At 46.5% G+C, this 26,681-nt stretch overlaps 1 protein-coding gene across 3 annotated transcripts in view; it reads left to right on the forward strand.

The window, feature by feature from the left end:
- ARNT2 (aryl hydrocarbon receptor nuclear translocator 2) overlaps positions 1–26,681 on the forward strand; it is a 161,019-nt gene that overhangs the window by 24,114 nt on the left and 110,224 nt on the right. For all 3 annotated transcript variants that reach the window (XM_023193405.1, XM_023193407.1, XM_023193406.1), the window contains 2 exons: positions 7,035–7,248; positions 11,846–12,059. In XM_023193405.1, the coding sequence (XP_023049173.1) occupies positions 7,035–7,248; positions 11,846–12,059 (428 nt within the window). The remainder of the gene's footprint in view (positions 1–7,034; positions 7,249–11,845; positions 12,060–26,681) is intronic.

Consider the following 26,681-nt stretch of genomic DNA (forward strand, 5'->3'; position numbering starts at 1 on the left):
TTTTTTTTTTTTTTTTTTGAAACGAAGTTTTGCTCTTGTTGCCCAAGCTGGAGTGCAATGGTGCGGTCTCGGCTTACTGAAATCTCTGCCTCTCGGGTTCAACCGATTCTCAGACTCCCGAGTAGCTGGGATTAAAGGTGTGCACCACCATGCCCAGCTAATTTTTTGTATTTTTAGTAGAGACAGGGTTTCACCGTGTTGGCCAGGCTGGCCAACCTCAGGTGATTCGCCTGCCTCGGCCTCCCAAAGTGCTGGGATTATAGGTATGAGCGACTGTGCCCAGCCAGGATAATTTCTTCATACAACCCGTTTGGCTCTCACATGATGGACCTGCACCTTGATGTGTTTCTTACCATTTTTAGCTATGCTACCCGCTTCAGTTTTTCTGCTAGAGAGATTAACCTTGATTTGAAATGATAGTGCCTGAATAACACTAGAGTTTTTTGGAGAGAGAGGAGGAAACCAATTCTGGGATCTTAAGTAGTCCTGAGCTGTGTCTGTTTGGAAGCTGCTAGGCATATTCTTCCCCCATAAAGCTTTAAATATATTTGCTCCCCAATCTCTCCAGGCATTCTAGCTCTGAACTAGGACCAGTTAGTACTCTGCTGGGTAGAGGTGGTGAGAGAGAGGCAGCGGGTGACTGGCAGGCCTGGTCCCAGTCCTGGTAAGTCAGTTTGACCCTTGGAGCCTCAGCTTCCTCCTCTGTAGGTAAAGGAGGTATTTCCTGATTGGCGGGTGGGGGGTGGGTTGCAAGGATCGATTGTAGTCAGTGCTGAGAGAGTGCTTGGGAAGCCGTAAGTTGCTATAGAAACATGTAAAATGTGTGTCTCACTGGGAACAGGGATTGTCAGAGGTGCTGGGCCTGGGCCCCTGCTTGGGAGGATCTGGGCTTCTCAGACTCCTCCCTGTGTTTTGTGTGAGTCTTGTATTCAGCCTGGACCCTTACAAGTATCTTGTAGTTGCCTTGCAGAAACCTGGGCCTTGGATGGCTTCTGGGGAGCGGGATGCCTACCTCCTTCTCAAGGAGAGAACAACCCTCTGCCCTTTCTGGAGCAGCCTCAGAAGCTGGGAAAACTGCCCTACTGAATATGCCTCAGTGGGCCCTCTCTGCAGGTATCTGACCAGCCTCCACGGGGCTTCCTGAAGTGGCTTTCCTCTGGCCTTCGTGGCTCTTACAATGCCCTGCAGCGTTGCCCAGGAGCCACCGGCCATGAAGGATTTTCCTGGAAAGACACAGCCTTCCTTCCCGAGTGTCAGCGAGGTGGGGCAGAGCCAGCCTGTGCCTAATACTGCACCAGAGGCTGCATTGAACAGGACTCGTGTGTAGACCCCCACGCAGCCACTCTTGGTCTGATGACTCCCCTGGGCTATCTCTGAAGGCCAGGTGGTATGAGCCTATGCAAAGGGTCTCTTCCTACGGTTCTGACTCCACCCTGGCTGGTTAAATCTCACGGAGAAATCCCTAGTAGGGGGAGAAGGGGATTGATGCTTCCTTTGCTTGAGAAGTGCTGAAGCCATTTACTGGAATTGCAGGCAGAAAGCCTTGTTTGTTCGGTAACTTGAGCCATGCACAGTTTGATGAATTGTCTAAGAGCAGAGGTTATCACTGTGTGCTGGGTGAATTCTGAAAAGGAAAAAACTCCTGGTGACCAGTCTTCCAGTTCTGGTGCAATCTGGGGAAATGAGCACAAATTCTGCGTTGAGTGAGGCCTGTTTCCAAGCCCGATGGCTTTGAGAGTGGCAGCTGCTTGGTGATGCTTCTCCAGGTTGGGGAGAAGCTTTATGTTTATTCTCAGCAGGTCTGTGGTTGGGACCGCTGTGGCCTGGAGAGGGGTATGGACCTCAGGAGGTAGAAATGGAAGCTGAGGCATCATGGAGAAATGTGGTCCTGGTGCCATCTGTAGCAGGGCTGCTCTACAGACATTCCACATGTGACCCATGTAGCTCTGAAGCTGGCAGTGAGTTGTGATCAGTCGTATTATTTCAAGTGCTGACTTCTCAAATTTGGACCATGGCGATATAGGTGGCCTGGCTAGAGCTAGAGTTGGTCATATCTCTCATAGTATCTTGCATTGGCCTACCTGCTGCCTTGAGGTGCCCACACCAGATCAACCTGACATGAGCAAAGAGAGGCTGCAGAAGCACTTAGGTTTACGTTGTGGCTCCTCTCAGCCAGGCCCTGTGCAGGGCCTTTCAGTGTCCCATTGAGAGGTGACAACATGCTAGCAGCCCTTGCTCTCGGCACCTCCTCGGCCTCAGCATCCACTCTGGCGGCGCTTGAGAAAGCTCCAAAAGCAAGCCCTGGGCCCTAAACAAAATTTGGAGGCATTATTAAACCTGGCAACCTTGGTTTTCTATAATAGGGACCAAGAGGAACAGGCCCAAAAGGAAAAGTAAGATCAGAGAAAGGCCGCAGCCTTAGTCATGGCCCTCAGACAAACAAACCTTGGTGGTTCAGAGAGGACAGAAAAAGGAGCAGGCCAATCACTCAGTAGGCTTTGTTATCAGTGTGGTTTACTAGGACATTTTAAAAAAGACTGTCCAATGAGAAACAAGCTGCCCCCTCGTCCATGTCCACTATGCCGAGGCCGAGGAGGTGCCAAGAGCGAGGGCTGCTAGCATGTTGTCACCTCTCACCAGGTCCTAGGGTTCCTGAGTATTTCCCTAGGACTTTTTCACAGGGAGCTCTCCCCATCACACGCTCTCAGCATCCTCTTCTGACCTTTTAGTGTACAAGGGAACCACACAGGGATTGTGTCTGTACCTGCTCACTCTCTGTTGTCCCTGCTTGTCTGTGGGCTCTCTGTCCTGTCCTGCACCCATCTCCAGTACCCAGCGCGGTAACTCCCAGACTCGAAGTATGCTCCAGGTGTACCATGTCTGCAGTGATCAGGGAGTTCCCAGCATGGGGCTGTCTCATTCAGTCTGCTTGCTCCGGGTCTAAGGTTCCCTTCCCATAGGAGACAGGAGACTCAACTGCTGTCAACAGTTAAAGGATGCTCTTTATTGAGATCTTGTAAAATTCTCCTTTTGTGTACTTTAATTAAGATGGGGTACCTCACTGTTCAGATTAAACTTAGGAGGTTCCCATTAGGAGCAGAGTTGGAAAAGAAACACGAGTCAGTGTGCAGTTAGTTGAACCTCTTCTTTCTGTGCCTTGATTTCCATAGCTGTGCTCGTGGAGCCAAGCTCTGGGTCCTCTTAGCACAGCAGAGGTGTCTTTGAAGCTGACAGCTCTACCTGTGTCCCCAGCTGTCAATTCTCTGGAGTCCTGGTCCTGCTTCCCTGTACATAGGAGTTAATTTCTTTATTGATGCTATCAGTGCCAAGCAAGCATGTGGGGCACATGCAAGTCACAGATACCAGGTTCACAGACTCACTCCTACAGCTCCTCCAGGCAGACCCCAAATTGTCCCCTCACTCTGGGGAGGAGATGGCCTTGCCCCAGCAAACATGGTCTTGGAGATACGTCCTTCTGTATTCACAAGATGGCATCATCCCGCCTGCCTTGATGAAGGCTTCAAAACGAAACTGTACATATATATGTGTATGTCACTTATCAAATTTTGTTGCTAAGTAATTGGCAGCTGTCAGTCATTTTGACATTCTGCTGGTAACTCAGTATTATTTCATAAAATATAAAGTGCTTGGAGCATTTTCTGGACTAGGCAATGAATACAATCAGTTTTTAAGCCGTTGCACTAAGGCTATCTTCTTCACACACCTTATCTCACAGATTGGGTTCACAGAGCACTGTGGTGAAATTGCTTTAGATCTCAGTTTAAGAATCACATGAATATTTTTTTGCCTGCAGAATATTTATAAAGCAAGATGGTCTGTGCCACTATGGGACAAGCTCTTTGGATAATAGTATCAGAAGCAAGTGTGTGTCAGCCCTGCATTGAAGCAGTGGCCACAGTGACCAGCTGAAGGATTTGGAGGCTCAGTGGAAGGGGCTTAAGGGAAGGCTCTGGTTTGTATTTTGAGAAACCTCAGTCTGGCCACAACATGAAGACTAAACTGGAGGGTGAGAGTGGAGAAAAAGTCTGGGAAAAGGTGGTTGGTGACAAGGGGAAAAGTGGTGACAGCAAGGAGTCAGCATGGAGAAGGTGGGAGAGAACCAGGAAACAGCTGCAAGAGCTTTGACACAGATGGAGTTTTGAGGGAAGGGAGCAATTCCCCATGTTCTGAATCGAAGATAAGTAGTAATGGCTATTGCCTGGTGATATTGAGGGGTAGGGAGCAGCTGACACGTGGTTGGAATAGAGGACGGGGCTGTGGGTGGCGCCTGATGAGGGAGATCCCAGAAGTCAGGCTGAAGAGTTGGAATGCAGACGCTAGGTGGTGTGAGTGTGTGGGAGGAAAGCCGGTTCTCCAGGGTGTCTGGCGGGCGAGTGCGGGGTGGTGGGTGCAGCCTGAGGCCTAACTCATGCATGTACTACCATCAGCAGCCAGGGTGCTTCCCAGCATCTTCCAATGCCAGCAGCCCCAGCCAACTGTCTCTGTGTTCCACCAACCCCATCGGGCCTTGATGAAGTGTAGTCTGGTGAGGCGGGGGGCTCGCCCTCCTCTGAGAGCTCCTCCAGACCTTTCTTGCTGCACCTTAGTTGTCTCTTCACAAGCTCCTGGCTAAGGAGTCAAATGCAGGAGATGCTGGTGAAGACCCAGTTCAGGGTGGGCTGCCACCACTCATTTACCTGCTTCAGAGTTTTGGAGAGAAGGAAAAGAATTCCTGTATCTCCTCCAGGGAAGGGTTCCTGAATGCACTAAAGAACTCAACAATCTGTAACCAAATCCCCCTTTTTCATTGCTTTCTTTCTTTAGGATTGCCCCGCCCCAACCCATTCTTCTCTGGTTACCTTTATCTACCCCCCAGTCAACAAGCCCTGCTTGATTATGCAGGAGCCATTTCTCCTGGAGAGTATATGCCCCTCCCTACCAGAGTGGCTGTGCTCTGTGGACCAACGGCATTTGTGCTAGGACTGGTGTTTCCACCATTCCAGTGGGTTGGCTGCAGAGTTATCCTTTGTGGGTGGGAGGAGAGCACCAGGCCTCAGGAATTTCCCTGCTAGTCCCAGCCTCCATCTCCTCCTCCCCAACCCTGAACCTGTCCCGCAACCTGAACCTCCCCGGAGAAGCCAGCCATGGAGGCAGAGAGCATCATGGCTCTTATCAGCTTGGCATGCATGACAGCTTTCCCTTTGTTGTCCAACAAGGTTTCCCAGCTTCTCATGCTCCTCCACCCCTCTCCTCCAGGGCCCATCTCTACCCTTCCATCTAGGCCTGCCTCCTCACCACCCTCACATGCTTCTTCCCAATTCCAGGCCTTTATTTGATCCTGCTGATCCCCTCCCCAAAGTAGACCTCCTCTACTCGCTGACAGGTTAGGCCCAGCTCTCTCCCAGTTCCTCCTCCCTACCCCTTCCAGCACCCTCAGCTCCAGGATCACCATCTCCTCTTTGCTGTTGTTCTCTATTGTGGCTTTTGCTTTCCACCTGCCTTTTGAAGCATTTAATCATACTCTGCCTTTCATTTCCACTATGCAAGGTGTATGTTTTATCTTCATAGTTAACCCCCCACTGCTTGAGGACAGAGTTGGGCATTCCTTGTTTTCTCTACCACTCCTCTGCTCATGGGGTCCGGAAGGTGCACGGTGGATGGCTCAGGTCGCTCTGCAGTGACCTCTACTGCAGTCTCACTTCCCCTTGGTCTGTGTGTTCAGAGGCCCTCAACACGCGCTACTTGGTGTCATCAGGGCCGACTGGCATGTCTGTTCCCCAGTCTGGGAGGATGGGCTATTAAGTTCATTAATACATGCAGTGTTTGGAGGCAGCCCTGCCTGAGTTGTTTTTTTCTTGCCCTTAGCGTCACTCTCATTCTTTGAACACCAGTGAAACCCTAAATCCTGCAGCAGACATGGGATATATGTTTAGATAATTCTTTTATCCCAAGTAACAGCTTTGTCTTAGAGTTGTTGAACTGGGTTGGCTGTGACTCCTTCAAGCCGAAAGGTAAAAAGCCTGGGTTGGAAATATTCTACCCTCCCTTCTGCTAGTTTTTTATCGTAACACATCAGAGAGATTGCATTCAGTAATTCCTTTGCAATGTGTTTTTATTTTAAATTGGTTATTTATTGTTTCATAAGCCAGGGGTGTACCTGTTCTATTACTATGCTGCAGAAAATGTGTTGGGCATAGAACAAAGGCTTATTCACAACTTTAAAGTAAATTTGTAGCATTATTGGTCTGCTTAGTGACACAAAGAATGGCAAGGCTGTATAGTGCTTCTTACTGCAAGATATAATATGTAAATATTATGTATAATATGTTTATTACATACTTATATTTATATATTACATATTATATGTAATAAATATGTAAAGATAAAACATGTAAACCACATATTGAAGCAGACAGTAACCACATTTGTGTGTGTGCACATGTGTATATCCATGTACAGATTTATGTATGCACCCGTTGGAGTGCAGTGGTGTGATCTCAGCGCACTTCAACCTCCACCTCCCAGGTTCAAGCAGTTCTCATGCTTCAGCCTCCCAAGTAGCTGGGATTACGGGCATGTGCTACCACGCCCAGCTAATTTTTGTATTTTCAGTAGAGACGGGGTTTTACCATGTTGGTCAGGCTGGTCTCAAACTTCTGGCTTTAAGTGATCTGCACACCTCGGCCTCCCAAAGTGCTGGGATTACAAGTGTGAGCCACCATGCCCAGCCCTCATGTCTCAATTTTTTGTGCTTACAAAAATACCTCAGGCATATGGGAGTAATTAGAAGATTTTGCTATGTATTTAGAGATTGAGACTATAGATGTCTGTGCTTCCAACATGTAGATGTAAGAGCTTGCTGAGGCCTCAAAAGGTCCGCCTTGCCCAATATTCATTCAAAGCACTCAGCTGTTAGGTGTTAGCCCCTAGTTCCTGATGACTTGGTGTTAATGGTTTTATCCCACTAGATAGTAATCCCTAATCTGATACTTCTCTTTTTTTCCCCCTCTTCTGATCTCGTGCTTTTTGGAAAGAGAGAATCATAGTGAAATTGAAAGGCGCAGACGGAACAAGATGACTCAGTACATCACGGAGCTCTCCGACATGGTCCCCACGTGCAGCGCATTGGCTCGGAAGCCAGACAAGCTCACCATCCTCCGCATGGCCGTCTCGCACATGAAGTCCATGAGGGGTACAGGGAACAAGTCCACCGATGGCGCGTACAAGCCTTCCTTCCTCACAGAGCAGGTACCCTGGTCATCACATCACCATTGGAAAGGGGGGAGAATCCCAGCATCACCAAGATGAAATCAACTATGTGGGGAACCAGGGCTCAAGGTTGAGGAAGGAATGAAGCCAAGATGTTTTGTTTCCATTTTTCTCCAAGAAACTGTATTCAGCAGAGGGTTTGTCTGATCTTTGGGTCTTCTGCTTTTATGTTTCCCATAACCTTAACGAGATGTCACTCAAAAAAATATATTGAGCATCTGAACATCGTGCTCAGCACACTGACACAGGAAGAAGTTAGTAAAAACACTGTGTGCTGGAATCGTGCTGATATAATCAGCCTATGAAAGTGATGGTATATGAAAAAAGCTCTGCATCACTGATCATTAGAGAAGTGCAAATCAAAACTACTATGAGATACCACCTCACTCTAGTCAGAATGGCTATTACTAAAAACTCAAAAAATAACAGATGCTAGTGAGGTTGCAGAGAAAAGTGAACACTTATACACTGCTGGTGGAAGTGTAAACTAGCTCAGCCATTGTGGAAGGCAGTGTGGAGGTTCCTCAAAGAGCTAAAAACAGAAATACCATTCGCCCAGCAATCCCGTCGCTGGGTTTATATGCAAGGGAATATAAATCGTTCTACATGAAGACATATGCATATGTATGTTCATTGCAGCATTATTCACAATAGCAAAGACATGGACTCAACATAAACGTTCATCAGTGACAGACTGGATAAAGAAAATGTGGTACATATACACCATGGAATACTACACAGCCATATAAAAGAATGAGATCAAGTCCTTTGCAGGAACATGAATGGAACTGGAGGCCACTATCCTTAGCAAACTAATGCAGGAACAGAAAACCAAATACCGCATGTTCCCACTTGTAAGTGGGGGCTGAATGATGGGAGCACACAGACACAGAGAGGGGAACAACACACGCTGGAGCCTCCTAGAGGGTGGAGGTTGGGAGGAGGAAGAGATCAGAAAAAATAACTAATGGGTACTGGGCTTAGGATCTGGATAATGAAATAATTTGTACAACAAATTCTCATGACATGAGTTTACTCCCTTGGCAGTATGTAACAAACGTGCATGTGTACCTGTGAACTTAAAATAAAAGTTAAAGGAAAAAGACAGTGACGGCAGCAGTAGTGATAATAGTGGCCGGGATCAGAGCATTTAGCTGGCCGGCATTTCTGGGCGCTGGTGTGAGTCATAGGTTTCTGTGAAATATCTCATTTACTACTTACTCTAGCCCTGTGAAGAAGCCACTGTTATTTAGCTCTGTTTTATTGATGAGGAAACTGAGGCTTAGAAAGAGTCAGCAGATTGCTCAGGGTTAATCCGCTGCTTAGTGGAGGAGCCGAGATTGGGTCCAGTGAAGACAGGTTGGTAGGACCCCAAAGCCATATTTTTAACACCTACACTAGTCTTTGAATAGTTGGCAAGAAGAAACACATAAAATGGCTAGTGAGGTCATATTTTATAAGTGGATTTACATGAGCCAGAGGCCTGTGTTCAGGGTCTTTGTATTTCCATGCGCTGGTCATAGGGCAGGTTGGCAAATACTCTAAGCTTCAGTGTGCTTATCCTGTGAAATGAACATAAAACTTTTTGCTTTCCTGTCTCTAAGAGCTTTTGCAGGATAAATGAGATGATGGATTTGAAAGCGCTTCATTGTATACAGCAGAGTGGGGTGGGGGGTGTTGCGGGAGAGGTGAAATGATACAGTTGTCAGGGCATGCAGTTAGGAAATGCAAAAGTATGTAGAATATAGGGTCCTAAAAGTAATGGAGGATTTAACAAGACACAGCGTGTGGTCAAGCTGAAATAGAGTGGTAGAGTCCTGGTATTATCAAGAGGAACTTCTCAGGACAGAGACTGTATTGGCATAGAAAGGAGACACAAAAAATACCCAGAAAGAGGGGAGCAGAAGAGATTTCACAAAAAGGCAACAGTGTACACAGAATCTCAGAGGCAGGAATGAAAAAGATTTTGTTGGGAGACAGAATGGTTTATTCTGTTAGAGCCGAGACTCGATTTATGTCATGGAAGTTAGGTTTAGATAAAGAACAAGGGAGGAGGAACTAACGTTTATTACTGTCTGTTCTGTGTTAGACACTTTAGCAAGGACTTCACCTATTTGATCCCTTTTTAAATCATCCCAGTGGTCAGGGGAGCCCTCCCTTGGCAGATGTTAGGAAGGTCCAGCAGTGGTAATATCTGCCACCTGGAGGACACAAACTGTGGTGGTCAGGGCAGGAGCTTCAAGCCTCATTTCCACCTCTGTAAAAATAAATGCAGTGATAGCTCCCAGCTTGTGTGGTTGTGGTGAGGAAGGCAACAAGCATAGACTGTTTAACATGGGCCTGAGGTATAATGAAGGGTGAATAGCTGGTAAGTAACAGACAGAAATTATTAAGCACTGTATAGCTGCTAGAGTCAGTTTTTTGTCTATTTTTTTTAATCCTCACCAAAAAACCTACAGGGTCAATGTTTGAAATAAATCTCGTTATCTTTAAGTGACTGAGGATTATGAAAGTGGCGTGAAGAGAGAAGGCAGCTATGCAGGTCAGATGAGCCGTACCTTTGTTCCTCTCTCAGCTGCTTGGATGGTGATGATAACGGTTACATTGATGGAGCACCTACTGTGTGCCATGCCCTTACTAAGTCCTCACACACAGCATCTCATTTAACCTTGCAAGAGCTCACTGAAAAAAATTACTGAGGGTGTGAAGTAACATGCCAAAAGTTGCACAGCTAAGTGGGAGAGCCATAGATGATAGTCTTCTTCTACTCCAGAATACATGCTTTTAACCATGACTGTTTGTTTTCTTGGAATGTAGAGGCTAGTTCTGGATTCAGGGCATAGGAACTTGGTAGTGATGGATGGTCTCCCAGGGAATAAACATCAGGGAGAGGGTGGTAAAAGAGGGTCCGTGATGCACGTGGGGCTTCATCCCATAAGACCTCTCCACAGTCTTTGCAAACTGGACAAAAATGTGAATACATGAGTAACGTCATTCAGCCTCCACTTCCTCTCCTCCAGTGACAAAGAATTCTGTACTTCCCCAGACATCCTCTTCCGCTTTTAATTCTCTTACAGCTCTTTCTGTTGGGAAGATCATCCCAAAACTGAAAATAAAAATGCTGACCGAATTCCCTGAACTAACTAAGCATCTAGGTGACACAGAACAGCAGAAGTGCAAAGCAAGAGAAATGGGCAAAATAAACTTACCCTTAAAAAATGCTTGTACCAACTGCTTCTGCCCTGGTTTCCCAGGCAGAGGATGTTAGAATTCCTCCCCAGCCAAGGGCTTAAACATATTTACAAAGCTCCCTGGGTTGTGCTTATCAGCACATCAATATTCTCTAGCCTCTGGGTCCTTGTACCCTGCTCAGGGACTGGGATTTGGGGCGCCAGACTCTCCACCGTTTGCCTCCACTCTGCTGGCTGTCCATGTGCTTTACAGTGGGGTTTTCACATAAGATTACATTCAAACAAAAGATCGCCAGCAAAAACTGTTTGCCAGCTGCTGACCTAGAAGGATACCTTTGTCCTCTGGAGTCTGAACAGTACTTGAAGTGGTTGGAAGGGTGGCCATGGATTACAGTGTCTGGGGAATACTTAGTGCCTGGCTCCGGCAGGCACAAAGCCCATTTCATTCAGTGGCAAAGGGCTCCTGAGCTTGATGTGAGAATAGCATGGGCAACTACGCGGGAGCTGCCTTCAGGCACTACAAAGAAAAGACATCTCGTTTTCACAAAGTTGATTTTGCCCCATCCACGTCCTTCTGAGGATAATATCAAGGCTTCCTGCTGCCCTTTCCTTGATCCCAAACAGCTTCCTCCCTGCCTTCAATGACAGTCATGACCCCAGTGAATCAATGTGAGCCCAGGGTTCATGCTCCTAACCTCTTCTCACTGTAAAGTGATATGGATAATATATTCCCTGCTGCCTCCCAGAGTTACTCTGAGAGTCTTTTGAGATGATGGTGATTATTGTCAGTTCTGGAAATCTGACAGAAATGCAAATGTAAGGGGATACTCTTATAGCCAGTGCCAGCATTCAGCTCAGAAATACAGGAAGAGAAAAGGAACAAGAGTGTACTTTCAGCATGGCAAGCTGTGGGTGGGGAGACACATAGTCTCTGTCGTTCTCCCTTGTCACCTTCCCCTTCCCCTTCCCTTCCTTCTATCTAGCACCTTTTGTGCCAAGCACTATGTGTTGCGCCCTTCTGCTCCAATTACATGACTACAGTTTCAATATGTGGCGAAGCTGTTCATGCCTCTGGCAGCCCAGCACCTTCTGGTGATCATTCATTGCTCTCCCATCCCCCTAGGCTGGAAATTTTCTCTCACCCCAACAAAGGACTAATGAAGACAGGGCTAACTGTATTTACAGTAGCTGTATCTTAGGGGTGGTGCAAGCTTTGTGCATTTTTCTAGCTTATTTTCCAGTAACAAAGCACTCGTTTCCCAAACTATTCGTGTACCAGAATACATATGCAGATAAAGGAAATTGAAGGTTGCTTTCCCAATAAGAAAGTTTAATCAGACTGGGTCTGCCAGTGTATTGTGCCAATCATAATCTTTTCTTTATAGGAACTGAAGCATCTCATCCTTGAAGCAGCTGATGGATTTCTGTTTGTGGTGGCTGCTGAGACAGGGCGAGTGATTTATGTGTCTGACTCCGTCACCCCTGTTCTGAACCAGCCCCAGTCAGAATGGTTTGGGAGCACACTGTATGAACAGGTGCATCCTGATGACGTGGAGAAGCTGAGAGAGCAACTGTGCACCTCAGAAAACTCAATGACAGGTCAGTGGAGCTCCCTTATGAGGCTGTTTGACTCTAGAGGAAATTCTTGGTCAGGCGCGGTGGCTCACGCCTGTAATCCCAGCACTTTGAGAGGCTGAGGAGGGTGGATCATGAGGTCAGGAGATCGAGACCATCCTGGCTAACACGGTGAAACCCTGTCCCTACTAAAAATACAAAAAACAAAAAATTAGCCGGGCATGGTGGTGGGCGCCTGTAGTCCCAGCTACTCTGGAGGAGGCTGAGGCGGGAGAATGGCATGAACCCAGGAGGCAGAGCTTGCAGTGAGCTGAGATTGCACCACTGCATTCCAGCCTGTGCAATAGAGTGAGACTCTGTCTCAAAATAAATAAATAAATAAACAAACAAACAGTAATCAGGCTAGGAAGCTGGAGGCCATAAAACTGCTTAAAGGTGAGGGAATATATTTGACTTGGCCTGTGTGATAACTTCATTCATTCAATAACATTTAAAAATCCATTTTTAATACATCACCTTTTTCTGTATTTTACCTGTAATTAGTATATGTTACCACTAGAGGTTGTCATTGATATATTGGCCAGATCCATATGCCTTGTTTGAGGTTTATGCAGTAAGCATGTGATTATCTGTGATCCTGACCATAGACATTCATTACCCAGGCCTTAGTTACCTGATATCTAGTTCCTTATTGAAACATTTAAGTACAGTCAATTCTACTCATACATGTTTCTAAAAATCACTGCAATATACACAATCATGCAGTAAAAACTATAGGGCTTATAGAGAAAAAGTGGTTTAGAAGCACAACACTCAACAGTTTGTCAGAAAAAAGCAAAAATAAGAGCCTATTATAAATGGTAGCACACCTTTAACATTAAGTGGTTAAGAAATGTATACATCTTACCATACATATGGCAGTTGAGTTTGAAAATGACCTAAAGTTTGTTTATGGAGGTGGTATCTGAAGGTGTGATCATTTGTATGTTATTGTGAAGTGGTAGGAGGAAAGTAACCTGAAATCAGACAGAGAATTTTAACTCCAAATGTGGAGGAGTGTGGCTAATAACACACTGTGGACCCAGAGAGCTGACTGATGTCTGAGGTATGTGAATTTTGTGTATTTCCATGTGACTCCGTTCAGCTAGGCACAACCTTTCTACGTTCATCTAGTTTTTCTTACAGATAGGCAAACACAAAATTCACATTGTGCTCAGATTCTTCCTTAATATGTCAATTACATTGAACAAATTTGCATTGTTGAAACAAGAGTTATAGAAGTGTTATACCAAAATATTTGCATTGTGCTCTATGACAGATATATTTGTGTTGTCATTCTCCCTGATCATATTGTGAGCTGTTGTATTCTCACTTACTTTTGTGTCTGCCCACAGTGCTAAACTCAGTGCTTTGCCCATTGTAGGCCTTCAGCAGAAGCCTGATGAATTAGTGAGTGTGTTGTTTATTGTGGTCAGCCTAGGATGCCATAACAAAATACCACAGAATGGGTTACTTAAATAACAGAAATGTATTTTCTCATAGTTCTGGAGGCTGGGCATTCAATGTCCTAGTCCATTTTGGCTGTTATAACAAAATACAATAAACTGAGTATCTTTTAAGTAACAGAAATTCATTTCTCACTGATATGGTTTAGATCTGTGTCCTCACCCAAATGTCATGTTCAATTGTAATTCCCAATGTTGGAGGCGGGCCCTGATAGGAGGTGATTGAATCATGGGGGCGGGTTCGCCTGAATGGTTTAGTACCATCCTCTTGGTGCTGCTCTCATGATAGTAAGTGAGTTCTCACAAGAGCTGGTTGTGTATAGTACCTCCCCACTCTCTCTCTTGTTCCTGCTTCTACCATGTAAGACACCTGCTTCCCTTCACCTTCTGCCATGATTATAAGTTTCCTGAGGCCTCCCCAGAGGCCAAGCAAATATCAACATCATGCTTTTTGTACAGCCTGCAGAATGGTGAGCAAATTAAACCTCTTTTCTTTGTAAATTACCGAGTCTCAGATATTTCTTTATACAATGGGAGATCAGATTAATACACTCACAGTTCTAGAGACTGGGAAGTCCAAGATCAAGGCACCTTGGTGTCTGGCAAGGGCCTACTTTCTGGTTCATAGATGTTGCCTTCTAGCTGTGTCCTCACATGGTGGAAGGGACTAGCTATCTATCTGGGATCTGTTTCATAACAGTACCTAATCACCTCCTAAAGGCTCCATCTCCTAATATCATCATCTGGGAGATTAGAATTTCAGCATATGAATTTGGGGAGAGCATAAGCATTTAGTCCATTGCATTCAAGATCAGTATGTCAGCAGGTTTGTTGTCTCCTAAGGCCCTTCTCTTTGATTTGGAGATGGCCACCTTCTTTTATTCTCGCAAGAATTATAACCAGCCTAAAGGTCTCTCCTCTGTGTGCATGAATCTTTTGTGTCTCTCCCTCTTCTTATGAGGACACCAGTCACTAAATTAGGGCTCACCTATATAATCTCATTTAAGCTTAACGATCTCTTTAAAAGTCCTGTCTCCCAAATATAGTCACATTCTGGGGTACTGGGGATTAAGACTCTAACATACCAATTTTAGTGGGGAACACAATTCCATCTATAATACACTTATGATAAGACTGAGTCAGATGTTGCTAAAAGTGAGGGGTGTACAGTTGTTTTGGAAGGATATTAGTAATTTTCTCAGTGCTGATGATCCAAGATGTATAAAAGGAGGAAGAGGATAGAGAATTAAGGTGTAAGGACAGTGTCTTTTTCTCCTGGCTGTAAGCTTTGATGTGCTTGTAAAACAGCAATGCTGAAATAGACTCAGAAAGACTCTCTGCTACCCCATTTTCCTGCCTGAATTAGCAAACTCCATATAGAAATCCTAAGGAAAACACCTTATAAAGTTAAATATTTGGGAGGGATGTAAAAGGGGAAAAACCATCCAACCAGGAAATGTTGGTTTGACAGCTGAAATCACCTTCTCTGGAAAGTACTGTCTTTCCCAGACTTCTACATGTGACCAGAGGATGTGGCTTTTGGAAACCCAGTCAGGAGACCCAGCTGGCGAAGCTGCCAGGGAAGCGATGGTCAAGGCAGGTCAGGCTCTGGCCAAGGGTGTAGCCAGCTGGTTCATCAGAGTTGGGTGGACATTTCTGTCCATGTGAAGTCTGAATGTGTCTGGGAGAGTTTAAACAGGTGATGCGAACCACATCTGAACAGAAATGTCCTCAGAGTGGACACTGGACTGTGGCAAGGCAGCCAGAACTGGTGCGGTGGAGGGCCTCCTCCAGGATGCCGGAGAAGACCCTGTGAAAGGTGAAGAGCCAGGCCTCTGAGCTCGCCTATGGGCCAGACCCCTCTTGTGAAGAACAAGATGAGGCTGGAGAAGTGGGTTCTTATTCTTAGGGTGGAAGAGAAGACAGGGTCTCTTTCACAGTCATAGGGTATGATGCGACTTTCCCAGAACATACAACAAACCCTTGTTGATTCCGTGGGGGCAGAGCTTGGAGGAGGTCTCTGAAACTGGGCTGCTACTCAGACAGGCCTTAGGGTTTTCCTGGTGCTCAGGACAGGACAGGAGTGGGCTTCGTATGTAAGCAGCCCAAGCATAGGTATAATTTTAAAATTGTATTAAAAAGCTTCAGGTGTGGCATAATGCCTTCATTTATTGGACTCGAATCTCTCAAACCCTCCTGTCCCTGGACTCATGTGGTTTTAGGCCTGGTAAGAGGTGACATGGTCCACTTTGGGAGAGTCAGGGTGGAAGAGTGTCGAGGCGAGGCAGGGAGCCAGGCGAGGACTACTGGAGTGGGGGTGGCTTAACTAGGGCAGCCTGACCTCCTTTCCCAGTGGAGTTTCCCTCCTCTGAGCCTCCCTCAGTGGTGATTCAATGTCTCATTCGTTGGACCTGCAGGGTCACCTGTACTGAACATGTGGAGGTTTGTATGTGCACGGGGGAGGGGACAAGAAACCTGATTTCACTGGGGCCTGCAGACTCCTGTTGGCTCAGGGACCCCAGAAAATCAATTTGCTTGCAAAGAGTTGTAGCATCTGGAGTGATGGTGATGGTGGAGTTCTTTGTTGAATTAAATTTTTTCCTAGCTGGAAAGGTGGCGATAAAGAGTGGGTGAAAAGTTATATACAGTCTCCTTAGAAACATCATGGAGTGATGTGGGTCAGTGTCCTGATCTGACTTGTCTGTGAATAAAACTAGCATTTGTCAACATGGAGAGAGAATGGGTGAAGCCTTACCATACAACAGTGACACTGCTAGTGGAAAAGTGCTGGAAAGGGAGTTGGGAGGTCCTTGCTTTTGTTCTGGTTTTCACTTTGTGATCTTGGCAAGTTCCTTTCTTCTCTGACCCTCATTCTCCTCATCTTGACCCAGGAAGTTTCTAAGGCTCCTTCCAGCTCTGATGCTACTCTTTTGCTCAAGGCCTCATCCACCAATGTAAGAAATGGAGGCAGATTGGAGGAGGGGGACTGGTGAAAAACCCAAGAGAACCTATTCCGAAGGCTCAGGGCCATGAGCCCAAGCCCCTACTGCCCGCTGATCAGGAGACCTGCTGTACTGCGATGAGCAGCACACACAGAAGAGGGGTGGCATTGGCTCTGGAAGCTTGAGAGCAATGCAGAAAGTGTGTCCCTTCCGCAGGACCCTAATCAGCAGTAGTTACAGGTGAACACCGCTAAGTGCTTTTACTGTGGATGGCCAAAACAGGAACCTCACTCTTCTCAAGCACTTATTTTGACAGGCAGGCGGAAGGGATTGGCTATCTCAAGCTGAGGAACTGGATACACACTTGTGAAATTTCTCCACAAGCAATGCCTGAGGAGGGCCGAACTTTCCCTTTGTAGGGGTGATTGGGATGTTGAGGACTCTGAAGATTCTAGGGACCTCAAAGGGCCAGTTAGGGGAGCCAGCATCTTCCAGAGACCTTGCTTCCAGAAAAGAGAGGCTGTAAAACCAGCCTGGATTTAACTGACAAAACCACCTCCCAACTGGCTTGAGTGAAAAAGAAATTGGTGTAAAGGGGCACCACTGGCCTCAGGCGTAGAAGGATCCAGGTGACGAAACACTGCTAACGAAAGAATAGTCAGTCTTCTTGATTTGTGGATTTTATACTAACAAATTCACCTTCTAGCCAAAACTTACCTATGACCCCAGACATTAATGCTCATGGAGCTTTTGTGGTAGTTTGTGGACATGTGCAGAGTGGCAAAAAATTTGCATCACTTGATATACAGATTTCCAGCTGAGGTTGGACAAGGTGATGCCCCTTCTGCCTTGTTTCAGCTCATACTGTGAACAAGTATCCTTTTCATGCTCTGTTTGGGGCCACAGTTTTTGCATTTTTGGGATTTTTCTTGGTTACTTCACTGTTTAAAATAACCCCTGAGTGGTGTGCTGAAGCTAGCGTTCTACAGCTCAGGATGGCTGTGATGTGCCTCACAGAGAAAACAGGAATTTTAGATGAGCTTTGTTTGGCCGTGAGTTCAATGTCAATGAATCAACAGCATATGTTAAATAAGGTGTCTTTAGACAGAAACACACATAAAACAAGATTACTTATTGAACAGTTGACAAGAACATTATAAACAAGAGGTTTGCACACCGAATCCCCTAGAAGCAGTGGTTCCATATTTGCTAATTCAGTGTTCACAGGAACTCTATAGGACATATACCTCAAATAATGAGAACCAACTGTATACATATATCCTCTATGTGCTATATATACTATATATAATGTATGTCTGCTAGTCTATATATACACTATGTATAGTCTATGTATACATAGTTTACATATAGTATATATAGACTGTATATATAGTACACACTATATATACACTATATATATACACACTATATATACACACACTATATATATACACACACACACTATATATTCTCTCTCTCTGTATTTTTTATGGCTTTGTTTTCCTCTGTGCAGGATTGATTCTCAGGAAGGCTCTCCTCACATGACAACAAAACTATTTACTAGATGTGTTGGGCTTATAATTTCCTGACTCCCAAAGCACCAGCAGAAACAGGGTGCCTTCCTCCAGTGGTTGTAGCAGACATCCTGGGCCTGGCTCTCTTGGCTCATTTTGGTCCACCTGCCCTGCTCTTGGCTGATCCTGATGGCCAGGGAGACTCTGAGCTAGGATGTGAGGTCAACCTACCTCTCCACCCAAAGCACTTGGATTCAGAAAAAGAAGATTCCCTCTTGGAGGAAATAAGGTGCTGTCTGTCACTGAAAGAAAGAAGAGATGGTGGGCAGGCAGACAACAGACAGGCACTGGCTGGCCCAGGAGAGCTGGCCTCGGTGGTATTGGAGGAGCTCCTTATGGGGAAGGATGAGTGTTCCGCAGAATGGAAAGTGCCTTTTCCTCTCACCAGGAATGTTGGGATGTTTGGGTTACAGGATTCTGAGCAGAAGATACAGCAGATGTCAGGCATGGAGGTGCCGGAATCAGATGAAAGTGGTGTCAGAGAGGGGCCACAGAATTAATGATCCTGGATATCTGAGTGGCCTGAGCCCCAACTCTCTGCAGGGAAGGAGAAGACCTGAGGAGAGGCCCAGGGCATTCCAGGTGATAGCAGAGCCTGTGACTGTAACAGGATATGCCCAAGAGGTGGGGTTCAGAGAGCAAGCAGGGAGCAGCAGCAGCAGCTTGGCAGGGGCCGCCCAAGGGAGCATGGAGTGAGCGGATTCTTTGTGCCTTCCGGTGGCCTTTCCCAGGTTCCCTCCTGTGGCTGTTGAACTCTGGAGAACCTTGATCCTGGTGAGCAGAACTGGAGGCGCCTTGTGGGTGACCTCAAGCACTGCCCTGGGTGGGGATCGCCTGGCTGTCCTGACTGGGAAGCGGATGTGGACAAGCATAACCCACGGACTCTTCAAGACAAGGTTGATTTAGCCTGTTTCCCCTGTATCACACTTCCGTGGCTATGTTTCTGCTGGACTCTTCCTGCATTCAGAGAATTGGGTCAGCATTTTGGTTCAGTGTAGAAAATGACTTCAAAATAGAACTGTCCAGTAGCAGAAGAGGGTGCAAGCAAAGGCCAAATTCCTCCCTCCCTCCCTTCCTCTCTCCATCCTGCCTGCCTGCCTGCCTTCTTTGCTTCCTTTCTTCTCTCTCTCTCCCCTCCTTTGTCCTTCCCTCTTTCTTTCTCTGAGCACTTCTTAGTTTATTCATTTATTCATCCATTCAACAAATACCTGCCTTGCATGGCTGTAGAAAGGTTATGTGGGATGCAGCTTACCTCGTGATCAGCCTCTCCTTCCCCTATCTCCTATATGTAGGAGTCCCCAACTGTTGTTGAATGAATGAATTCCCATTTGCCAACCATTCCAGCCCAGATTCTTTGTGATAATTTGTAGAGAGCCTGAGCCAGGTTCGTCCCCAAGGGATCTGGCTGGAAAGTTCCTGTGCATGATTCACTGTCCCAATCAGCTGTGATTAAGCTTTCCTATCTCCCTGAGAGCTTCATGGAAATCCAGAGATATTTTCAGCCTTGGATCACAGGATTTGGCTAGGCTGTGGTCTGGGCACAGATAGCAGCTCACGAGAACAGCTCACTAGGGAGCCATTTTCAGCCAGCTCTGCAGCTCTGCTCATATACCTTTCATCAGGCTGCATTTCCATGAGAGTTTAAAGATGGTGCATTCACCGAAGAGTCTCCCTGCCTGGGAGAGAGGACACCTGTGGAACACTCGGTGCATGTTGCATTTATTCTTCTCATTAAACCATCACAGCTGTGTGGGTGTCTCACACCTGTACTCCCAGCACTTTGGGAGGCTAAGGCAGGAGGATTGCTTGTATCCAGGATTTTGAGACCAGCCTGAGCAACATAGCAAGACCTTACCTCTACAAAAAATTAGCCGGGTATGGAGTCATGCACCTGTAGCCGCAGCTACTCAGGAGGCTGAAGTGGGAGGATCCCTTGAGCCCAAGAGGTCCAGGTTGCAGTGAGCCATGATTGTGCCTCTGCATTCCAGCCTGGGTGACAGAGTGAGACCCTGTCTCAAATAAACAAATAAATAAATACCATAACAGTGAAATATTAATAGCTATAATGAATTCTTTTACTCTTTTTAGATATAGGATCTCACTACATTGCCTAGGTTGGTCTCAAACTTCTGGCCTCAAGCAATCCTTCAGCCTCCTCCCACATAGCTGGGACTACAGTGTGCACCACCATGCCTGGCTAATTTTTAAATTTTTTTTGTAGAGACAAGGTTTCACTTTGTCACCCAGGCTCAAGTGCAGTGGCACAATCGTAGCTTGCTGCAGCCTCTCTTGAGCCTAGGAGGGGCCCAAGCATTTCTCCCACCTCACCTTCCCCAGTAGCTGAGACTACAGGTGGGTGTCACTGCACTTGGCTAATTTTTAAATTTTTTGTAGAGATGAGGTCTTGCCATCTTGCTCAGGCTGGTCTCCAACTCCTGGCCTCAAACGGTCCTCCCATCTCAGCCTCCCAAAGTGCCAGGATTATAGGCATGAGCCACCGCAGCTGGCCATCTTGCATTTTTCTAGCACGTTTACCTATTTCAGTGGATATCAACCCTAGTTGCACATTAGCATCAATCACCTGGGGAGATTTGATAACTACACTTGCCCAGGGTTTGCGAAGGGAGCTAGGCACTGGTGTTTTGTTAAACCTTCCCAGGTGATTCTGATGCACAGGAAGGGTTGAGAACCATTTGTCATTTGGGCCTCATCAAGGTCCTATGCATGGGGATTATTGGCCCCATTTCACAGGTCAGGAGCATGAGGCTTGAAGTTACTGAGACGTTCTCAGAGTCACACACCTGAGGCTGAACGGCTGCTACAAAGTAGAGCTCATAGTCAATGCCAAAGAAGCTTATTGCCTTTGGGGCATCTAGAGACAAAAAAGCCTTGGCATGACCCAATATCCCTGGGTCACCAGGAGCCAGGACAGTGTTTCGTGGGGTTTGGGCATATGGTGGTGAATGGTATGAAAACTCTGAGACAGGCTCACATGTCCAGGGGTCTCTAGGATCATGTGTAGTCTAGTGAGCACTTCTCAAAGTGTGGTACTTAGGCCAGATGCATGAGAATCAGAATCCCTGGAGGCCCAGAGATCTGTATTTTTATCTACCTCTCAAGTCATCGTGATGCATGTTAAAGTTTGAGAACCACTGACTTAGTGAAACCGTCCTGGGACTTCATATCAAGTCATCTGGATTGAGTCCACTGTTATTCTTGGCTTTGCCAAGCTCTTTGATCTCTGAGCTTAGCTTTTCTCCTCAGAAAGATGCGGGATCTATGACTTTGTGAAATGTCTTATTAATTATAGAACTCCATGCACATGTTTATTTGAGTTTACTTGGGAGGTAAACCCTGGTAAAATCTGTTAAGTATGTTTCATGCATACGCTGCACTTGCATCCATGAAGTGCAGGGAGCTTTTTAGAGATGCAGAATTGCAGGTCCCATGCCAGGCCTGCTGAATCAGGATGTACATTTTAATAGGATTCCCCAGGAACTTACATACTTAGGTGCACATTATAGTTTGAGAACTGCTGAACTAAAGAATTTAGCAAATAGTGATTGTGCTCGGGGCTGCTTGTAGCAGCCTGGGTTGAGGGCATCCTTTGGCAGCTGGGACTGGCATGAAGTGATGGGATCTGCCCCCATGACTCAACTGCCCAACTTGTGTTTGCACAGCTCTCAGGCAACCAGGCCTTGGTGGGGAGCAGCTAGAAGTATAGCTCTGGGAGTTTGCTGTCCCCTCTATGCTTGCTATCTAGGGCAGAGGCTGACTAGGCACGGGAAATGTGTATGGCAGCACAGCAGCCTGTAGCAGCCTTGGGAACCTTGCTGCAAAAGCCCGTACATCCCCTGCTCTCCACTGGGGTCAGCACGAAATTTGCAGGTTCAGCAGGCGGCATCCTCCACCGTGGAACAGGAGGAGAGCGAGGAGCTGGTAGCATGCTCATCCTGTCACCCTGGGAGGACCCAGGCTAGAGCAGGAAGAAAGCCAGTTATACATGATGCCACAAGGGACAGCATGTACCTCCTGGAACATGTGTGCCTGGGAAAATAGCTGCCAGTTGTCAACATGCAGCCTCAGCCTACCCGAGGCAGCTGGGCCTTCTTCCTGACACTTTGCAAAAGAGGGCAAGGACAGACTGTTGAACTCAGCTATGTGGTTGAATCCTTCAGTGGAAGAATGTGAGGCAGATAATTGATCCCACAGGGGTCCTGTGAACTATGCAGTCCACCCCTGGGGTATCAGTTCTGGAAAAAGATGGTCCATTTCCAAGTGTCAGTCATGAAGGTAACTTCATAAAAACTGTACTTTCGTATATATAGCTTATTTTCTTTGGAATACCCAAACTTAGTCTTTGGACTAATGCCAGAATCTGAATCCTGAACACATTCAGTCCATTTCTTACTATATTAGGTAACATAGATAAATGTGGCAAAAAAAAAAACCCAAAAAACTTGGTTTGATCTCGACTCAACTATTAACACTGTTGTTGAGTTTCTGTTGTTTGAAATAGAAATAAAGCATTTTTATGGCAAGAAAAGCATGTTTTTTTTGACTTAGGCCCCTTGGAAATTGCCCAGTTGTGTAGTAAACACTTAAAAACAAAGCATTTAGGGATAAGTTGCCAGAGGTGCTTGGTAAATGCACATGAGAATGAAATCTGAGAATTGCCGGCTGGTTGTTGTTTGTATCTTCACAGTGACTTTCCCACTAGAAACCTCAGCCTCCTTAGATCTGTTATCCCAGATGTTTCTTTGGAGCCAGTTCAGTTCTTTCTCATTGTTAAATATTTATACAGCCTGCCTGTTTTGCTTCACTACATGCATAGCATGGCTGATGCTGCTGAACTGTTTGTGTTTTTTCCTCATATTTTATGTTGAAAGATATTCCATGAATCTGGACAGATTTCCAGCCCAGGCTGCTGGGTTCATTATCGCTCTTGTGTCACAGCAGATAAAGGAATCAGAGTGGTGCTTTTGCACACATTGCTGACTCTGGCTGGAAGGCTGGCCTCCTTGCACAGAGTGAGCTCTACCAGCCCTGTGTGCTAAGGAGTGGTGGAGGTGGGGGGTGCATAGGGGTGTAGGGAGGCAACAGGGGAGTGGAAGAATCCCTGTACTTGGAGTCAGATGAACCTGGTGACAGTTACAGTCCATGGCCTTTACCTTGGGTGAATGTCTTAACCTCCCTGAGCCTGTTTTCTCGCTTGTAAATGCAGACAATAATGTATCTCCTACAAGACTGCTTTGAAGCAGGCATTCAATGACATATGGGATAGTATTAATGATAGTGTTTGGGAATTGTAGAGAGTTCATTCATCTTTTTGGATAACTGCAAATTCCACTCAAACAGTACTATAGATCAGTGGTTTCCCAAACTTTCCATCTTGCCCTGCTTTGTTTGTCTTCTTAGCTCTCTAAAATGTGTCTTAGGATTTTGGTACCATTGACAAGGGAAGATGGGTAGGCCCTGATCTTTGTTAGTTTTGCCCCTGTACAAAAGCATGACATGTGCTCGAGAATCCTCATTGCAGGCTCAGGTAGAGGAGAGGGAATAAAAGAGGCACTTACTTTTTTCTCTCTTTTTGTTCTATTCATTCTTCCATTCATCCAGCACATATTTAGTGAGTACTAACTAACTTGGTGCAAGACACTGTACTAAGTGCTGGGGATCTAGTGATGAATAAAACCCATGTGGCTTGGCTCTCAGGGAGTTTACAGTTTAGTGGGGAAAAGAGACACTAAAGACATAATCATATCTAACACACTGTGATAGGTGTTGTGGAGGAATAGGCCAGGAGGGCAACAAGAACAAACAACACAGAATGGGACATATCTGGGCAGGTTGGAGAACGCCCCTGTGAGTGATTGATACTTGGTGAAATCTGATAAGGCAGCAGAAGGCAGACAGGCAAGGAGATGGTGAAGGGTGGGGAGAGTGGATGCTGACTCCAAGACCAGTGCAGGCCACTGAGGATTTTAACCAGTGGAGGCCCATGATCCATGTTAGATGTGAGACGCTCACTCTAGCGACAGAGTGGAGAACACGTCATAGGACGACCAGACAGCTTTGGGATATTTAAGGTTAGGAGGATGCTAGAGTTATCCACACAAGGGGTTGCGGAAAAGTATAGTTTCCTCTGGCTGCCATGGTACATTACTACAAACTGGGCAGCTTAAAACAATGGGAATGTATTATCTTGCCGTTCTGGAGGTCAGAAGTCCAAAATCAAGGTGTCAGCAACCAGGTCAGTTCTTTCTGGAGGCTCTGAGGAAGAACCTGTTCCATGGCTGTCTCCTAGCTCTGGTGGTAGGTGACAGTCCTTGCCATTCCTATAGACACATCAGTCCAATCTCTGTCTCCATCACCATGTGGTATTTTCACTTTGTCTCTGGGTCCAAGTTTCCCTCTTCTAAGAATACCAGTCTGTTGGATTAGGGCCCACCTTAATCTAGTATGACCTCATTTTAACTTGATTCTATCTACAAAGACCCTCTTTCCAAAAAAGATCACATATGCGGTTCTGAGTGGACATGAATTTTGGGCAGGGGGTGGTGGGAGACACTGTAAAACCCAGTATAGATTGTAGCAGTGGAGATGGAGGGAAGTGGTTAAATTCAAGAGATATGTAGGCAGTGAAACCAACAACGGGAGTTTATCCACTCACTCTAGTTCTTTACCCAAATAGTGTTTTAAAAAAGCTGACGTCTAGGGTCTTTGGTGGCCTCGTTGGTGCCTCTTGTTCTCATTGTCAGATCTTTTCTACTAGAAGTGAGTTTAACCGTGGGGAGGACAGGAGGCACCTCCTCAGCATCCCTGACTTGTCATGTTGAGTCAAGCCACAAAATCCACTGCTTCCTTTGATGCTTATGCATTCACTGACGGTGGGTCCCTTTGGACCCACCAGCCTATATTTGTAGATAAACTTGGGTGCAATGCAGAATGTGCTCATTGTGCCCTGCTGGGAGATAGGGATACTCACTGCTGTTAATTTTTTATAATCATTAATCACCTACGCAGTGAGTCAGCAGAAGTACAGCCTCAGGAATGGTCTTCCAGGCTGTGTGTGGTGTGGGATTTGATTTGTCCCATCATGTAGGCATGGAGCCCATTCAGATGTGAGCGTGGATACAGGTTGAGCCTTGCTGAGTCTATTCCTCTGCTTCACTTTCCTGCTCTGTTCCTCTTCATTTCCTTCCAGATGGGGCTACTGATGCTCACCACTCATCCATCTGGAGTAGGCTGAAGCCACTCTAGGTGGGACAGAGCAGCACATCCCCCTCTTCCTCTCCACACCTCCCTGATATGGCAGGGCTTGGAATTGAGTCGCCATGCAGACTCAGGCAGGCAGTTGAAGTCCTCTGGGCTGCCCCTCGCTGTACTTCTCCCTGCTTCTCATGCTGCCCAGCCCTGAGCCTGGGCTTCCATCTCTCTTCGCCTGCCTTTGTCCTGACCTGATTCATCCTCTCATGCCTGAGTCCTGCCCACCTGCCCATGCCTTGGGCCAGACCTGCCCCTTCATGCTGTCCATGTGCACAGCAGCAGAGCTGGGCACAATCCAGAGCCGAGGTCAGGGCTGTGTTTTGCTGAGAGCATTGGCAGATCGCCACACTGAGGGTGGGTTCAGATGGGGCGCATGGAGGGGTCCAGGCCAGGAACTGATGCAAGAGACCGTGTAGGGAGATGGGCCAGAATGTCCAAGTGGGGAACAAGCCATGCACATCCAGGAGTTGAGAAGTTTGGCCCCCAGCTCAGTACATAGTCTGTGAGTGACACCTGGCCCGCTCAGGCCTGGCTCTGACAGCCTGCAAGGTACAGGCTCAGTTCCCAGATGTTAGACTTAGATGGCTGGTACTTGACCATTGTGCCTACATTTCCAGAGGTTTCCTTTATAACTGGACCCTGAAACCAGACCAGGACACCCGCTCCTCACCAGTCTCCTTCCTCTTCCTGACCTTGTCTTCTAGATATACAGACCTCTTATGCTTTGTTCATGGCAACAACTTCTTAGAGAAGGGATATAAAATGGAAGCGTACCTGGGCATTGCAAGACTGGAAGAGGAGACTTGCCCAGTAATGTCACTGAATGACTGGATTTTCCATACATGGTAAATATTTCTTTGTAAGAGAAATAACTGAGAGGACATAGCCTCCCAAGCACAGGGCTTACAGGGAATCAGGGAGGCTGCCAGGGATACAGGTGGAACAGCCCTCACTGTGAACCTTATGTGCATTTTACATACACATCCAACTGGGTTCTCCCCTTTGGCATTAGAGAACAAGCCGCTTCCCTCTAAACAAGATTCTGTGGTCCAGGGAGCTCTCCAGCCTCTGCCTGTGCTGGGCTATTGGGAATCAGGAAGTTAGATTTGAGAAGCAGGGAGAGGTGGTCTGCAGGATCCAGGCCTTTCCCAACTCCCAATAACACTGCGTCTCTGTCCTGGATAAAGAAGGAGTAGGAGGTTAAAGTTCTCTTCAGTGGCTTAACATATGTATTTTCCATCCCACCAAAAATGTATGTGAATTGACCTGAGAATGCTAAATCTTGCTTTAAATTCATGCAGAGATTTAACCATGTAACACCAGTGTGCTACTTTATAATGCTAAAAGTCACCTCCT

The sequence above is a fragment of the Piliocolobus tephrosceles genome, chromosome 6 (genome assembly GCF_002776525.5).
Source record: "Piliocolobus tephrosceles isolate RC106 chromosome 6, ASM277652v3, whole genome shotgun sequence".
Lineage (NCBI taxonomy): Eukaryota > Metazoa > Chordata > Mammalia > Primates > Cercopithecidae > Piliocolobus > Piliocolobus tephrosceles.